General features: G+C 32.9%; 2 protein-coding genes across 4 annotated transcripts; one reads left to right on the top strand and one right to left on the bottom strand.

Annotated features, from left to right (window-relative positions):
* Positions 1–34: 34 nt before the first annotated feature.
* Positions 35–751, top strand: LOC110427304 (basic helix-loop-helix (bHLH) DNA-binding superfamily protein). Its single transcript, XM_089785454.1, has 3 exons — positions 35–66; positions 108–417; positions 563–751. The coding sequence occupies exons 1-3, from the start codon at positions 35–37 to the stop codon at positions 749–751; spliced, it is 531 nt and encodes a 176-aa protein (XP_089641580.1).
* A 7,707-nt stretch (positions 752–8,458) lies between these two features.
* Positions 8,459–12,957, bottom strand: LOC110427046 (uncharacterized). 3 transcript variants are annotated; one of them, XM_021442415.1, is made up of 7 exons: positions 11,793–12,957; positions 11,585–11,653; positions 9,989–10,796; positions 9,738–9,859; positions 9,225–9,338; positions 9,015–9,136; positions 8,459–8,942 (listed from the first exon to the last, which is right to left on the bottom strand). In XM_021442415.1, exons 1-7 carry the CDS (start codon positions 12,855–12,857, stop codon positions 8,573–8,575), a joined length of 2,670 nt encoding a protein of 889 aa, XP_021298090.1. In that variant the 5' UTR covers positions 12,858–12,957; the 3' UTR covers positions 8,459–8,572. The 3 variants fall into 3 exon arrangements, with proteins under 3 accessions (XP_021298090.1, XP_021298089.1, XP_021298091.1); XM_021442416.2 differs by having other exon boundaries at positions 8,654–8,790; positions 8,888–8,942; positions 9,738–10,796; XM_021442414.1 differs by having other exon boundaries at positions 9,738–10,796; positions 11,793–12,956.
* Positions 12,958–17,525: the final 4,568 nt, after the last annotated feature.

The following is a 17,525-nucleotide window of genomic DNA, read 5'->3' as shown; positions in this document are numbered from 1 at the left end:
GAGTTGTGCCAGCAGGACCCCAAACGCCAAAAGAATGTTTCAAATTATTACTGCTCAAATTTTGGGGCTAACTTCTTGGCTGGTTGCGTTCCAAATTCTGCTCCAAGCCCGGCTGCCACAGACTTGTTCTTGCCAAAAATCCCTGTGCCACTGCCAGAGTTTGAGCCCGAAATGCCCACTTTCAGTTGTGAGAATGAGAATGCCAAGAAAACAAGTCCAGTTAGCGTATCTAACCTGCAAAGCATTGCCGCACGTCAAAGGAGAAGGAAAATAACTAACAAGATACAGGAGCTAGGAAAGCTCATCCCTGGTGGCCACAAGATGAGAACTGCTGAGATGCTCCAGGCTGCTTATAAGTATGTCAACTTCTTGCAGGCTCAAGTTGGAGTTCTTGAAGCCATGTGGTCATTTCATCAGGTGATGCATCTCAACCTTAAACCTTGATACTTATTCCTTGCCAGTTAAGCTATACTTGGTTCTTATACTGAATTTTGATTTTTAAGTTATTTGATTAATATTCCTGAGATAGATTATTGGTGGGTGATGGTAATAGCAGGGTAAGGAAGAAGCATTAATGCACTCACAAGAACTCCCAAACTTGCTAATATCTCAAGCAATTCAAGAGAAGTTGTATTCCGAAGAAAAGTGCTTGATCCCTAAAGATTTCGTGCAAACTCTGGCCAGTGATTATCAGATTCAATCAAAGCCTTTGATAATCGAGGAAATCAATCGGATTCTTCTCACAAGCTAGCCACTATGATTTTAATTTCGCAGTATTAACTAGTTAGAATTTTTTTTTTTTTGGTTGAATTTGCCCAGCTAATTTATTACTTGCTAATTATACTAATCTGACCATTTCTTGTAAATTTCTCTTTACTAAGAAATTATGAATTAATGGTTGTTATTTTTTATATTTTGGAAAATGAAAGCCTGATTTTAGACCAGTCAAAGTTCAAATCACTAATATAACTAGATATATTAAGAAATTTCAAAGATTTGATATTTAATGTTTAATCTCTACTCCCTATTGTATCTATTGGTCCCAAGGGTAGTGTTAGAAAAGGTGAATAATAGGATTAATATTTGATGCACTTGCTACCGAATCCTGATACCTCATTAAAGAGGTAAAATGTGGATATTATTTTGAAAGAAATAATAATAATAATAAGGTCTCAAAATGACATCATATTTTAATATCAACTTTTTATTTCCTTCAAAAGAAAAAATCCCACCGTTTACTTGTTAATGTATCAAATATTAATCATGAACGATATACGTGTTTTTTAAAAGTTAAAGAATTTACAATATATTTGATCAGGGAAATGACAATTCCATTTCCCATTATTACCGGTGATCAAGCAAGCACTCCAATTATTTACCTCCTCAAACCTTGTTGGTACCAAAAAACTTATTACTAAATTTGATTCAAAGGTGGTGCTATCTTGAGTTTTTAACGTTGACTCAAGGTCTTGAAACAAATGGTACATTCTCGATGAAATTGATTGCTAGAAAAATACTATTGGTGATGTTGGATTTGTTCATGGAGAGACAAACGCATTTAGACTCCCTCGCAAAATTTTTTAAATTTAATCTGAAAATCTCATTATTTTTTTGTGTATAAATATTTACAAACTTACCATCTTATAATCCAATCACTTAGCATAGCTTTAGTTTCTTTGTCCACAACAATATATACTAAACCACAACATTAAATTCTTAGTGCTCGTTTGATCTGGTTTTTTTTTTAGCTTATCTATCTTTTAAAAGTAAAAGTGAGGCTAAATATAAATTTTAAAAAGCTCTTAAAAAAAAGTTACTTTTTTTAAAGAATAAAATTTTTAAAAAAGAGCTTTAGGAAAAGTGAGGAGCTTTTTCTTCTCTTTTTTTAAAAATACGAAAAAAATTTTATTTTTGCTTCAAAAATATCCTCATCTTAAAAATAATTAGAATATAACTCTCTCAAAAAAAGAAATACCCTTTATGATAATTTTAACTAAAGTTATAATTTATAAAAAAAACTTATAAAAAAAATTTATCAAATAATTTCAGCTTAATTCTAAAAGCTATTATTTTTCATAAGAACTTCATAATAGATTTTAAGTTAGAAAAAAGCTAGACCAAACAGGCTCTTAATCTAATCCTATTGACTAAGAAATATATTATAATTTACATATATAATAAATTTGTTGTAAACTGTGACCAAATTTTAAATGCATATTTAAAATTTATTCATTAATAGATCTGTGAATTTTATGAACATGATTATTATAATAACTACATAAAGTTGACAAAATAGTATCATATGTGAATTTTGTTTTTGAAAGTTAATTTCATAATTAGCAAGGGAACATCCCTCTGAACAAAAGAGATGATTTGAAGTTGGTATGCATGCATTAGTGCATACCAAACCCAAACCATCGAATCTAGTCAACAAAAAATAACCCCAAATGCACTTTCATCATACAAAAACAAAGCAATCCTCCCCAATCACCCTCTCCCTATACAGTAATCTCAAAATTACCGAACCATCCTAAACACAACAATATCTCATACAGATCCCAAGTCCCAAGCAAGTCATGAGGCATGTCCGACCATGAAGCATGCACAAGCATGAAATAAACCTTTTTTAACAAAAAAGCAACAACAATGCAGACCGTAGATTAGCACAAACTTTTCTCAAGGAAACAAAACACAATAAGGACTTCCAAGAACTAGCACCTCTATCAAGTAGCCTTTCCTTTGTAACCCCCAAACCAAAGGCAACACTTTATCAAAAAGTTTACTCAAACACACACTAGAGATCAGTCTTCCTTTACACTCTCTCCTTAGACAGGCTATCTACCATTTGATTTCTTTACCTAAAAATATGATTGATTTCCCATCTTCTAATTATTTTTTTAGACACTCGATATGTAAGATTTATTTCCTAAATTGTTGGTCCCATTTGAGTGCTAGATGAGGGTGAATAACACTAAAAATATTTTCTACTCAGCCCTTTAAAGCTTGAAGAGCACTTAATCAACTAGATGAAGGGAAGGTCTAGAACTTGTTAAAATTACAAGACACAGAGTAAGGAAAGGTAAAGAGAAGTGGACATTGTAAGAGTATTTATAGTGGTTCAGTCCCCTTAACCTACATGCATTACTTTGATTTCCCAATCAAGGATTTTCAACCCAACTTTACTAAATCAGTGGAATTAACAGCTTCCACCAAGCTTTTACAAGGTGAGCTTTTAACCCAAGCTCTAATCCCTTACAACAAGCTTTAAAGTGCTTCCTATACTCTAATTTCTCAAGAAAAAGAAGTTCAATTAAATACTTTTTCAAGTTTGAACAAATTACAATCAAGTTCAAACACTTTTTCTGGATTTAGAATGAAGAATAAATATTTTTAGTGAAAAATATTTGGCTTTTTGCTCAGAGTAGCTTTTTACTCTTCAAATTTGCTTTTTTTGACCGTTAGAGCTTCTTTTTATACTTGGGGAGTCAGATTTTTATGTTGGAGATAATTTTTAGCAGTTAGAAACAACTTTGATACACTTCTAGCTGTTATTTTGTCCTTTAATGTTTAAATTCAAACAAGCAGACAAACTTCAGCTAATTAATTACAAGCAGCTTTAAACGATTACAGCTTTTCTACCTTACACTATCCTACTGTTGCATTCTTTGTTCTAACCAATTAAGAGTTTTTTGTCTTTAAACTTTTCTTTTTTAGTAGACTTCTTCTAACTGATTATGGTAGGTTTTAACTGATTACGAAATTTTTGTTTCCACTTTTCTACACAGTAGTCTTCCTTTAGTTGGCTAGCTCTTCTCTTAACTAATTGAAGCTTTGCTCTCTTCAACTATAACTGATTACAATCAGCCAACTAGAGAATCTTCCAATTTTGAACTTTTTCATTTTGGCTCTCTTCAACGGTCAATCATATTTTTAAATTATTATTTTTGGCACTTGATGAAACTAAGACCTTGTGCTCTAACTAATTAACCAAATCTTTTAATCGATTAGCATATTTCTATTTTGGTACAGCTTATCACACAGCCATGTGTTAATTGATTAAGGTACCTTGATAATTAGTTACTAAGGGTTTGTCTTTGTTCATTAGTTGCTCTTTCCCTCTTAACTAATTAACTCTTTATTAAGCTTAACAAGCTCCTTGACTTGCTTTTAATTAATAACTTTGTTGCGGTATTAAATTAAATCTTGCACATTTAAATAGTGAAGTTAGATATTAATGAATGAGGAATGTTTTGTTATCATCAAAAATATATGAAGTCAACATAAACCTCCACAGAGCATCTTCAGAGTTTGTTATCCACTTGACAACATTTTTAAAATCACTTGCAATGATTAACATATGTGATTGGCACCAGTTTGAAGCAATGAACAGTAGAAAAGCCTCCCTAATTGCTTTAACTTCTGTCATGTTAGAATCTTCAACCTTTATAGGTTTGAAGAAGACAACTTTGACCTCTCCATTTTCATCGCGAATAACCCCACCAATTTCGGCCTCCCCTAAGCACCTTTGTGTGACACCATCAACATTAAACTTTATTTCACCATGAGTTGGTCTTCACCATTCCTACATCCACCTCTTTTTTTTAGCCTTAGTTATACCCTTTCCCATGTTAGGATAGCGAAAGGTATCCAAAGCAACACTATACTCCAATGGCCATTTAGCCTTCACTCAAGTAGCAACCTATAATTTACTTAGTCAAAAATATGGGAAGTGTCCCACTCTTTCCCATTAAAAACCATGTCATTTCTCTGTACCCATACTATCCAAATAATAGCGTAAAAGGCCATTTTCCAAACTTTAGATTCTCGTCATTTCACAGAAGCAAAATTCCACAGGCTAAAGAAGATTTCCAAATTCTTGGGGACAACCCAATAAATGCCCCATTCACCATACCATCACATCCAAATTTTCTAAGTACATGTGAAGTGAAGAAAAAAGTGTTGAATAAATTCCAAATCATTCATGTAGATATTGCACCTTGACTTATCAGTTTTAATCATTCCTCGGCGAACAAGCTCTTGTTTGATAGTTCTCTCTCATGGATAACCTGCCAACAGAATACTTCCATCTTTAAGGGGTAAGGCTAGACCATATATCCTTCCACACTCCCCTACTATTGTTCTTAACTTGTAACACCTCTTTATAGAAAGACCTCATGGAATATCAACCCGACAGTGTGCCCTTCGAAACAAGCATGTCCTCCAACAGATTGCATAGGTGGTACTCCTCCACTGTTTTTTTAAAATTATTCCATTACACTTTTTCCAACACAAAAGGTTGACATCATATATTAACTTGCCAAATCCAGCTACTGTTGTCCTATTGGCCATAATTTTAAATGACCCCACCTTTCTTTGAGGCTAAGGTGAAGATTCGCAAGAAGTAGTCCTTAAGAATACCCACCTCAATCCACTTGTTAGTCCAAAAAAAATGTTCTTGCCATCACCGACCATCATATGGAGATTAGAATTAACTTGCATAAAAAATTCATTGGTTGGGTGAAGAGGTTTAAGAATATTTTTCCAAGGCGAAGAGAACTTTTTGTTAAAATTTGTATCGAGTAAAAGACTTGTTGGATTCCTTCCTATTTTATCAACTAGTAACCACAACCTTTTTCCATAAACTATTTCTTACTTTTCCATACCTCTATATCCACTTGTTAATGAGAGCTTTATTTTTATCTCCAAATCAATGATTCCAAGTGTCTTATCCTCTTTATACCTACACACTTTGTCCCATCCAATATAATGAATTTTTCATTTTTCATCAACCCCACTCCACAAAAACCTTCTTTCAATTTTTTTCAAGTTCATTTTTAACCCCTTTCGGGATTTGAAAAAGAGACATGATAAAAATAAGCAAGCTCGCAGGGATTGATCTAAGCAAAGTGATCTTCCCACTTATCAAAAGAACCTTCGATTTCCACCGTACCAATCTTGACTCGAACTTCTCAATGGCTAGTTTCCATACACTAGAAGACTAAGGATTAGCCCCAAAGGGTAGTTCCAAATAAATTGTAGAAAATTCTCCCACCTTACATGAGATTGCTTCCGCCCACCTTCTCACAAGTTGATTATCAACCTCAATGCTGAACAGGTTACTTTTCTGAAAATTAATCTTGAGACCTGAAATCAATTGGAAACACCTTAGAATCCTTTCGGCATTCAAAAAATTATCCAACTTAAGCCTACAAAAGATTATCGTGTCATCCACCAACCGAAAGTGAGATATAACCAACCCATTTCCACCGATATAGATCCCTTAACAAAGGCCAAGAACTTCTGCCTTACCCATCAACAAACTCAATGCCTCCACCACAATATTGAAGAAGAACCGGGAAAGGGGACATCCCTGTCGCAGCCCACACTCCATCCGAAATAGGTTAACGGGAGCACCATTAACAAGGAAAAAAACCCTAACTGTAGCTAGAAATTTCAAAATCCAAAATGGGTTAACAGGAACACCATTAACAAGAAAAAAAACCCTAATTGTAGCTAGAAATTCTAGAATCCATCACCTTTATCTATCACCAAATGCCATTTTCCCCATGATAAATTGTAAGAACTCCCAATCCCTCATGATGAATTATCCTATATGTTGATGCTTCTTTCCTCTTGGTAACCTTATCTTCAGTTTAGTGTGTTTGAGGAAGTTTTCTACCTTTATGTTCTACTTTCGTTGTTCTCTGTTTTTACCATTTTCCCTATTGCTTAAGTTTCTCTAAGTCCATTAGTTTTGGCTCCTTTGCTCTATTATGAAACATTTTGTATTTTCGTTTATCTAATAAATCTTTTTTTTTTGACTGAGCAAAAAAAAATCACTTTAAAGATACTCAACCTTGCTCTACTTATTAAATTTTAAAAAGATCAAAATTTTAAGTTTGGAATCCCATTTCTACCCATTTAAATAGAAGTTTCAATTATTTTAATCAGTAAGAAAGGTATATGTACCCAAAAAGAAAAATTTGTGAAAAGACTTGTGATGCTATAAAAACATGCCTCAAACAAGCTCATTAATTGGCAAAGCTTAAAATTCATAATACATATATATATATATATATTAATGATTGATTATCTTAAACAAGTTCAATAAAAGTACAATCATTTTTTTTTTGTAATTTCTACCCATGCATTTTTGGGTCTTCCATCTTTTTTCTTTTAAAGGAAAATTCATAGGGATTTGATTCTTGCTTAGACACGTTATTAGATAACATGACCAATGACTTTATAACTGCAATTTCTATCAACAATGGACAAGTGTATGGTCACTCAACTCAAAGGTATATGGGGGAGAAATATACAGCTTCAAACAAAAAATACAAATTTTGTCGACAAGGAGCTTGTTAAGGTGAAAAACAATTTGAGGTAATGCACTAATACATTACATAAGGAGATACAATTACATCATATACTAGAAAATTCGAGCACTTCTACAACAATGCAAGAAGTTAAGAGGCAACAAATCATTTGATGATGTTGGGTTTTCTAGCTTGGCACTTTGATCTAGTCTTAACAACCTTTTTCGGTACATCAGTTGTTAAAGTATACATCTTTATAGTAAACAATTCCTCAGGGAGTCTTTTTTTGGTCCTGTTTTCAAAACAATAAGCAAATAAATAACAAAAGGATACATTATGATACTTGAAAACCGTAAACTGAATTGGGGGATTGCAAACTAAACTTGCTCTTTCTAATAGGAACATTGAACATGCAACTTGAAACCATCCCTTATCGATTCAACTTAATAGCATAGATTATTCAGTTTAAAAAGGCATTATCAACGGCTTATTAAGTGGTCGATACGCAATAGAAGGCACTTTATTTTATATAGGTACCTTTAAATGAGTGTTCTACAATATTTCTACATAAAATATAAAACGTATTAGATATAGATTGATCAAAGTTGCTAAATTAATAAATGGTCAAAGTACCTTATAGATCCTTGTATTATAGATTTTTCATCAATTTAGTCCATCTATCTGAAATTGGTTAATTTAGCTCTTATTATCTGAAATTTAATGCATTTGAGTCCCTTTACCTAACTCATTGCAAATTGACTATTAGTGGTACTAATGTGGTATTGAAATGTCAGACAATACTAATGCGACACTAACGTGTCAAAATAAAAAAAAATGATCGCGTCGCTTTTCTTTTTCTTCGCTTTTTTATCTAAAGCTATGTCATTTAAGCATACTGTTTACGACACATTTAGTTTTTTTTCTTCATTTTTTTCCTTCCTTCTTTATCTAGCTATATTCTCTTTCTACCTTACCCTTCTCTCTTCAGATTTCAATTTTTGACCGTTGGCCACAAGTCATTGGCCATTGGAAAATCTAATAAAAAGTACCAAAAAAATCAATGGGCATCTTTGCTGCATTTAGCATTGAACCTATATTATATAATAAAACCCAGAAAGCTGGCTCAAGTCTTGAGGTGATAATTGGATGAGTTGGGTCCTTTCAACTTTATTGCATTTTGGAATTTGCAGGATTATGAACAAATGAAAAAACTACAGTACTTTCAGATTTATTGTGAGAACATGCTAATTTATAACTTAATTCTTTGGCAGAATAGCAACTCCTTTAACAATAAGTCCTCTCTTCCAAAATAATACATCATATTCGTGACAGTAAATATCTAATTCTCCAACAATTTCAGATGAAGTTGTAAATTCTCCGATATGGATTTCTGTCCATACTCCTCTCGGCTTGGTCATCAAAACTTCCTTGTGTTCAACCTTGTGCCCATTGGGAAGAGTGAATCCAAAGTTCACTGGAATATTCCATCCATATGCTTTATCTGTCAACTTAAACACAAACACAACTCCATACAAAGTTTTTGGTGAAAGCCTTTTTACATTGATACTCACATGCATTTCTAGCCAACACACATCTAGAAGTTCGGCAACATCAATCAACACATCGCTGCAAAATCAAAAGTTTATGGATTAGGAAAGCCGTCGAGCTAGAACTATGAAGTAAGGATTCTACACTAACCTGTTTGTTTCCCTTTGGTATGACCAACGCCAATAACGGTGGTCTTCTGCCCAAGTGATTGAAAAATCTCTTGCAAACAACATGAAGCAGTATTTGTTTAACTTCTTATCCACCCAATACTTCTGCAACGACAATGACACCCATAAAATCTTGAAACTTTTCACATAAAAGATGAGATCTTTGAAATGAACATATATAGGACTTAACTACCTCTCTATTTTGGTTTAAGTAAACTTCGGCATGGGGCTCGAAAAGCAACTTATCCATAGAGGACTTCTCAGTAGGTGAGTCGACATCTTTAAAGTTGGAAAATTCATGGAAATCCTACAACATGAAAAAACACAACCTTGTGATCATTAGCACCAAGTCAAGGACACGGCGGTGGAAAGAAACAAGTTTCATTTTTACAACTTTATGATTTTAGATCTAGGAAATCGAGATAGATTTTAAAAAAATTATCCTAATTAAGGGAAAGAAGGTGAAAATAATTAAATTTTTTGAGTAATGTGGTATAGAAAAACTCTACAAAGAAAATGATAGTGATAAACTTACAGTAAGAAGCACGCACTCGATGTGTAATTTAACCATTAATAAAGTCCAATCAATCAAGGAGGTGGTGGATACAATCATGTGATGTGTAATTTAGATTCTTATTTTCCTTTAAAAAATTAAATAACATGGTGTAGAAAAATTCTACAGAGAAAATGAGAGTGATAAACTTACTGTAAGAAGCACGCACTCGATGTGAGCAACAAATAGTCCAGCACACTCTTCACAATAATAACAATGATTTTTTGAGTTCCTTTCTTCTTCACAAATGTCACAATAGTATTCTCCATAATCATCTTCCACAAAATGATTTTTAAGAGTCAAACGATGCATATGACATTTGGATTTAACTAAACATGGTATGGGAACACATTTTAAGTGCAAATTGATATTGCACTCCACGCAATAATAGAAAGGTTCCTTACCAATGTAACTTTTGCATTTGTTACATAATTGGTAGGATTTCTCATAATGTGCTCCAAAATAATAAAGATTATGCATGTGAGACTTAATTTTCAAGGCCAGCTTCAGGGAATTAGCACAATGAAGATGAAGGTGGAAATCACACTGCCGACAACTATAACCGATACTTTCAATGATTTTAAATCTACAGGCAGAACAATTTTCCCAATCGCCAATTTGTGGATGAAGGGGGTGTAACGGATGAAAGGTGAGTTGTATCTCCTGCATATGTGAAAGACAAGATTCATGAATTTTGATATTGAAACAATCACGACATGTATAACCTGGACCCAAGATTGGTAGCTTGCAAGCATCACATTCCATAGCCAAATCTTTGAGATTGGGTCTATGGTTGAAGAACTCTAGCTTATGATTTTGATTGAAAGGGCACAACTTGAAAACTTTCTCCATCTCATTCAGCCTTTGGCCATCATTATTAGGTGCAATTGGAGTGGTAGCACATTTCACGTCAAGTTGGAAATCACATGGAAGGCATATGTAAGCAAACCCACCAGAATGGTCCCTACATCCATGACATGTAAATTCAACTATATCCGTGAAGAGCTTGAGAGGATGTTGGCGATGAAGAGGGTGTGACACCTCATGTGACAATGTAGTGCACATTTCATGTAAGTAGTATTTACAATCTTCACAAGCATAGTGTTGATCAAAAATTTTCTGACGGCAAGCATTGCAGAGGAGATTCTCATTCTGTTCAATAGCCTTTTTATAGCTCAGGGGATGTGGATGATCAAAATGTTCAATTTGCACCTGCAAAACCAGAGCAAGTGAAGAAAGTTATTAATCTTCCTCCATTTTTAAGTGCATCCTTAGTTTGTAACATTGTCATAATATTTCATTTTCATTTGTGACTAAACAAACTCAATTTTTTTCGCCTATGCTTTTTTGAATTTATTTTAGTGTCATCTATCCATCAATACACCATTAAATATGGAAGGGATTTTCTATCTAAGTTCTACATTTATGTCCATGTGACTACATTCACATAATTGGACATACATGTGGAACTTACGTTGCAAATTCCATCTATATTTTATTCACAAGTTGACATATATAGATGGAATTGGAGCAAATTCAAAATAGACAAATGAAAACGAACTATTACAAATAGGTCAAGATTAATAGTAAAATTTACTCTTTATTTTTGTTTAAAAAGTAAAAAAAAGGGAAAATTTTAGGTAAAACTAGAATATGAAAGCAATAATTAAATAATGAAATGTATATGTTCATAAATTAACATGATGCACGCATGTGTTTTTATTTTATTCAACATTCAATATTTTCACTAAACCCGTCTCCAAATTAATTTTGAATACTGGTATGTGACTAGAGCTTTCTTACCTATATTATTTACATATTTTAGTTCTTTTGTATTGAATTTTATTCAAAAACGTAGATGGTGTTTATTACTAACAAATCTTTATAATGCATAAATCCAACGAATTATAGAAGACCTAAAGTGAAATAAACTTCAAAAAAAAATATTGGCAAATGAAAATATCACAATAATATCAATATAGAAGACCCAATTCTATCACCTTCAATGTTGAAGCTTCGCTATCCAACAAAATAGAGGTCGAACTTTGGTCAAGTTTCATATCTACAAACTGGGGAAATGAAAATATTAGCATACAAACTTTTCTAAAGGGCACATGATATGTTAGCTATGATCAAATAATTAATAGTTTATCTAATGAAAAAAATATTTATTAAATTTCTTTAGAGAGAGAGTAACTGTCTTTTTACCTTTTTGAGTGCACATTCGATGTGAGCAACAAATTTGCATTTCTTGCAAGAATAAACACGATGCTTGGGTTTTCTTTCTTTTTCACATATATCACAATAATATTCTTCAGAAACATCTTCTATATATGAATCCATAAGCATGAGATCATGCCTATGATACTTGTGTGAAGTAGAATGGGGTATTGTGAGACATTTGAAATGGTAATTGAAATTACACTGAACACAACGATAAAAAGCACTTTCGGTCCCTATAGCATCAAAATTAAAACCACATATCTTGCATAGGTGGGTAGCTGTATTAGTTTTTATTCGAAAAAAAGTAAGATCATGCTCATGTAACTCAACCTTGAGACTGGGTCGTAGTTTAGCACAATGAACATGAAGTTGGAATTCACATTTTCTACAGCAATAGACTTTTCTGAACTCCCATATTGGTAGGTTGCAAGCATTGCACAACGCATTATCCATGTAAACGTTGAGTAATGGAAGAGGGTGTGAAGGATGAAATGGGTGTTTGAAGATTATGCTAGGCATGTTGATTAGGCAGGAATCATGGAACCAGATATAAACACCTTCGTCAAGACAACCATAGGACATTCCAGATAAATGCATCTCACACCAACTACATGTATACTCATCCTTTTTCACTCTCCTATAGTTGAAGAGGGTCAACGACATGTTGAAACGACTAAATTTTTTGGGTGTCTCATCATTGAGTCTATTTTTCTCATCATTGGTTGAAAAAGCACATTGATACTCAAGGCTAAAATCACAATCTTTGCAATGGTATCTATGGCCTCGAGAAAGATTGAAACATTTAGCACATATGTAATCTATGTGATTTGACCATAAGAGACTAAGTTTGTGTTGGGAATGGAAAGGATGTGCACTTATCTGATGAGGTAGGTGTTGATGAACGCAGTTATTATGCAACCAAAACTCGCATCTTTCACAAGAATAGGCCAAACCATCCATTTTCTGATTGCATATATCACAAATTGCCTCTGATTCACTGTAATCATCATAGAGCAAGTGGTGTTCATGAAGGAAGCGTTTGATATCCATCTCAATCAAAGAAAGAAAGAAATTTTGGTAGATGAAGAGAGAGAGATGACCAATAGCCTCTTGATGGGAAAAAGGTGTTTAAATATAAAAGCTAAACAAAGATTTCCTCAAGCCTTTGAACCAAACACAAGAAAATGGCATATGCTTCATGCCTTGTCAACATTGCTTTTGTTTTCTCTATTTAAACAAGGAAAGAACATTATTCTCTTTGCCTTTAAAAAAAAAAAACTTACTCATCACTAAAGATAAAATACTTCTTTTAATTGCTACATTTTTATACCAAATGTGACTGTCAAAGATGCCAATACCACAATTTTGAATCTAAAACAGTCAATATATACAAAAGCATTAAGGACCTTATGCATTTTGGAAAATCACTTTTTTCAAAACCAAAAAAAAAATAATAAATCTTGCCCATTTATTGGTTTTTCAAAGGACCTTAATTATACCAGTATAGATTTATTCTTGTAATTTTTATGTAAAATGATAGATATTAAGAAAGACAAAAAGAATACATGATTGATATAACTCTGAAGCAAAGTACCATTGGTGGCATAAATATATCCATTTCTATAAATTGTACTCAATTGATTACCACTTTAGTTTTGTTTACAAAAGAAGAAAAACACCAAAGACCTCTAGCATTTTAGAATCAAATCACTTTATAAATAACAACCTTGCTCGACTTATTGATTTTTAAGAGGATAAAAGTTTTAAGTTTGGAATCCTTTTGTTTTTTTACCTATACTTAATTCAAACTTAAGTTTCAATTTTTCTAAATCTGTAAAAAGGTATATGCTTCATCTAAGCCAAGTAGAAGCAGCATTGATTTTCAATGTTTTAGGAGCACCATACTGACTTAAAACTACACATGCCCAATCTCTTGAAAAAGCCAAAGGCAAAGAATTTACTTGGATTCAAAATTTGTCTAATCATCTACGATTCATATCGCATAAAGCTACACATGCCCAATCTCAAGGTAGCATCTAAGAAATGTGACACTGGCTCATGTAGATCAACCTGGAGAATGGCAAGGGAAAGAGGGGTCTGAAAGCATAGCTATCACAAAGAACTATGCAGCTTTATTAAGATCGTAGCTCCAACTAATATTATGACATTGATTCCTATCATTCCATGAAAAAAACAAAAGCAGAGGAAGGAAGCGAAAGCCCATCATATTCCACATGGAAATCAAACTAAAATAGATATAACTATTAACATAGAAATCATCATATTCACTGTATTGGAATTACAAGTTAATAAGATTCTACTCCTCGCTTCATGCATGAATTTTTAAAAGGCACCACCCAATTTTGCTTTCCACTCAAATACACAGAGAAATTCTTTAAGTAGTACAAATTATGCACTATGAATCATGTTATCAATTAACTGCAAAGATGGTAAATGTCAGAACTATTGAAGATATACTAATAGAAAGAGAAATATGACTTTACCTCATCAAAATATCTTATGAGCAAATTCTTGGTTATTCTTCCTATGCCAGAACCACAATCTGTAGTATTTTAAATTACCATGGAAACTGAGCTCAGAATGTCAACTAGATTTATGATTGTCAATTAAAATTAAAAACATCAAGAAAAAAATGAAATACTAAACAGATCAGTATTCCAGCAATATTCTAAGTATGCTTTAGAACCATTTGTAGATATCCCTATTACTTGAATGGATGGACTTAGAAAAGGGGCTAGCAATGCCTGTTTTGAGAATTATAGCATGATTTAATTTAGTACACTAAGCCCTAAGGTGTACCAGATTCATCTGCACTAAGATCATCAAAAAAGTTTGTTTTAATTCCAGCAACATAAACCATTCAAAGGCATTGAGGGCACAACCTTCTATTATCATATTTTATTTTATTTTGATTTGAGGAGAGTAATTTGAATTCAGCTCTTTTAATAGGGGATATATGCACTTATCATTGAAACAAGTACTTAAGTGCATCTATTGTCATGTTATTTATAATAAAACTTTTTGAAATCACTTAATTATCTTCATAATAAAGCCATATGACTACTGCATATTTACCTAAATATCTTCATATTAAAGCCAAACTCCAACTGCTTAGTCTCCTAAAAAGATTCCCCTAAAATTCCCCTTTGCAAGATTTCAGTCACCTGTCCTGGTATAGTCAAAACAACTCACAAGTATTTAAACCAACTTCATATATAGGCAATTATAGATCCTCAAACTCATGACGAAGAATCAATCTCCTTGTGATAAAACATACTGAAAGACACAACTAAGCTTTTCCTTTCTGAGGATAAGAAGTGCCAGAATATTAGCAAGATAAAGCACACACAACCCTTAAGAGAGAGAGAACTCCTAGCAAGCTTTTCCCCGAATCTCAAAAAGAATATTACTTAAAGATGGTTTTGTTTTTTAAGTAACTAGCATGTAATAAACCCAATTCTCAATCGCATTAAGGCATTCTAAATCAAAGCAACACTATAATGCATGACATTTTTCTGAGACTGCTTTCTGATGAAGAGATCATGCAAATAATTCAGAAACTGCATATTTATGCAAATTTCCATTCCTTTCTATCTTTATTTATTTATTTTCTTCTAAGGAGTGGGATTATGGGGCATAAATATTTCATGCTTGTGTTCTCAAGTCATCTTGGTTTCCGGTTTCAGGCACTAATTGCTGATATTTAACTCGACATTTCATCCAATTCACCATCCTATCTGCTGTCACCACTACGATTTTCCTTTAATTTATAGTAAATTAAGTTTTCCGCCAATGCTACGTTCTAACAAAGTAGGATTCCATAATTCCCATTAGCAACTTTTCACTTCCACATTTAATGGCACATAATAACCTAAGGATGATTCTAGTGTAAAAAAAAACAAAAAAAAACAAAAACATAAATCAAACTACCTCAACAGCAGATAGGATTTTAATTTCCTATCTGGCTAGCCACTATGATTTTAAATTCCTAGTGTTAATTAATTAGAAAATTTTTAAGTCCATTGTATCTATTGGTCCCAAGGGTAGTGTTAGAAGAAATGAATAATATTTTTTTTTCCAAAATTAGAGAATTTATGATATATTGGTTGGGGAATGACTATTTCATTTCTCATTATTGCTGGAGATCAAACAAGCACTCCAATTATTTGCCTCCTCAAAGAAATGGCACATTCTCGAAGAAATTGATTGCTAGAATAATACCATTGGTGATGTCGAATTTGTACAAGGAGAGACAAATGCATTTGCTGACTCCTTGGCAAAATTTGTTTGATTCAATCTGCTAATCTCATATTTTTGTGTGTAAGTTTTCTTTGACCAATTACCAAGGTAGAAACCTACTAATCATTCATTTTGTGCAAATTGGGCAATCAGTGCAGGACTGGTGCAACCAAAACTTGCATCTTTCACAAGAATAGGCCAAACCATTAATTTGCTGATTGCATGTATCACAACATGCCTCTTGTTCTTCATATTCGTCAAAGAGCAAATAGTGTTCATGAAGGAAAGGTTTGATATCCATCTCAAACCAACAAAGAAAGAGTTTCAGGTAAATGAAGAGAGAGAGAGATGAGATTTGCCAGCAATTAGGTGCCTAAGGTTCTATTTTTTGGCTGTCTTCAACGTGCTGGGCAGTGCAATTGGCGCCTAGGCGCTGAGAGCTGGGCGCCTAGGCGCTGGGTGCACAAGCTGCTGTCAACACTGACTGCAGTCTGCTGCAGTCAGTCAAATTCCTCCATATTTTTTACTATGATTCCTTTTAAACTGAGTAAAGTGCTAATAATTAAAGTTGTAACTCTTCCTCTTAGCTTTCCATAGATTCAAGAATTGTGTCGATTGGAGTTTTGCATCTCAAGTTATGCTCAAAACATTGCAGCATGTTTCAAGGACTTTCTTAAGCTACTTGCACCAACCTTTGCCATTTGAGTTCCAAGTCCTTGCACATCCTTCAACATCAGAAAATTAAATAAATAGAGGCTGAAATAAGAGATTTTAACAAAAAATTCATCAAAATATCATAAATGATAAATGCTTTGACATAAATTAAATTACTACTATTAAGCATAAAACTATTTATGTTTTACTTTAAACTAGAGGACTTAGCTCAATTTTAAGTTTTAAAGATACATAAGATAACTCTATATAATAAAGTTATTAAGATGATCAATTGCTAGCCTTTTGATGGGAGAGGGTGTTTGAATATAAAGGCTAAACAAATATTCCCTCAAGCATTTTGAACCAAAAACAAGAAAATGGCATATGCCAAGGAAATTATTGAGAGAATATGAAAGCAAATACTGCTTTAATTACTATGCCAATCTTCCTTGCTTTAGAATTATTCTCTTTGTCTTTCAACAAAAGAAAATCTATTCATCATTAAAGATAAAATGCTTCTTCTAATTGATACATTTTTATTCCAAATGTTGCTATCAAAGATGTAAATACCACAATTTTGTATCTGAAACAGAAAATATATAGAAAATGAGAGAAAACAAGGAAAGCATTTCGGAGTCAAATCACTATTTCCAAAACAACCTTTCCCATTTATTGGTTTTTAAGAGGATAAAGGTTTCAAGTTTGGAATCTTCTATTCTTGCTTTTAAATTTTTTGTTGGGAAGCATCATTATTAAAACTAAATTTCAAAAAATAATAGTAGCAAGCTAAAAATCTTGAGGTTA

This window comes from Theobroma umbraticum, unplaced genomic scaffold (assembly GCF_002168275.2).
Source record: "Theobroma umbraticum cultivar Fairchild unplaced genomic scaffold, ASM216827v3 scaffold_228.0, whole genome shotgun sequence".
NCBI lineage: Eukaryota > Viridiplantae > Streptophyta > Magnoliopsida > Malvales > Malvaceae > Theobroma > Theobroma umbraticum.
This window is presented reverse-complemented; position numbering and strand designations above follow the sequence as displayed.

What these genes read in the sequence shown, in the direction of transcription:
- LOC110427304 (XM_089785454.1), top strand. Translation starts at nt 35, where the DNA reads ATGTTTCAAATTATTACTGCTCAAATTTTGGG. An exon ending in ATTACTGCTCAAATTTTGGG is followed by an intron (nt 67 to 107) that starts GCTAACTTCTTG and finishes TTCTGCTCCAAG; the next exon opens with CCCGGCTGCCACAGACTTGT. An exon ending in CCATGTGGTCATTTCATCAG is followed by an intron (nt 418 to 562) that starts GTGATGCATCTC and finishes TAGCAGGGTAAG; the next exon opens with GAAGAAGCATTAATGCACTC.
- LOC110427046 (XM_021442414.1), bottom strand. Translation starts at nt 12,857, where the DNA reads ATGGATATCAAACGCTTCCTTCATGAACACCACTTGCTCTATGATGAT. An exon ending in TCGAGTGCGTGCTTCTTACA is followed by an intron (nt 9,339 to 9,737) that starts GTAAGTTTATCA and finishes TTCATGTTGTAG; the next exon opens with GATTTCCATGAATTTTCCAA. An exon ending in ACTTAAACCAAAATAGAGAG is followed by an intron (nt 9,137 to 9,224) that starts GTAGTTAAGTCC and finishes TTGTCGTTGCAG; the next exon opens with AAGTATTGGGTGGATAAGAA.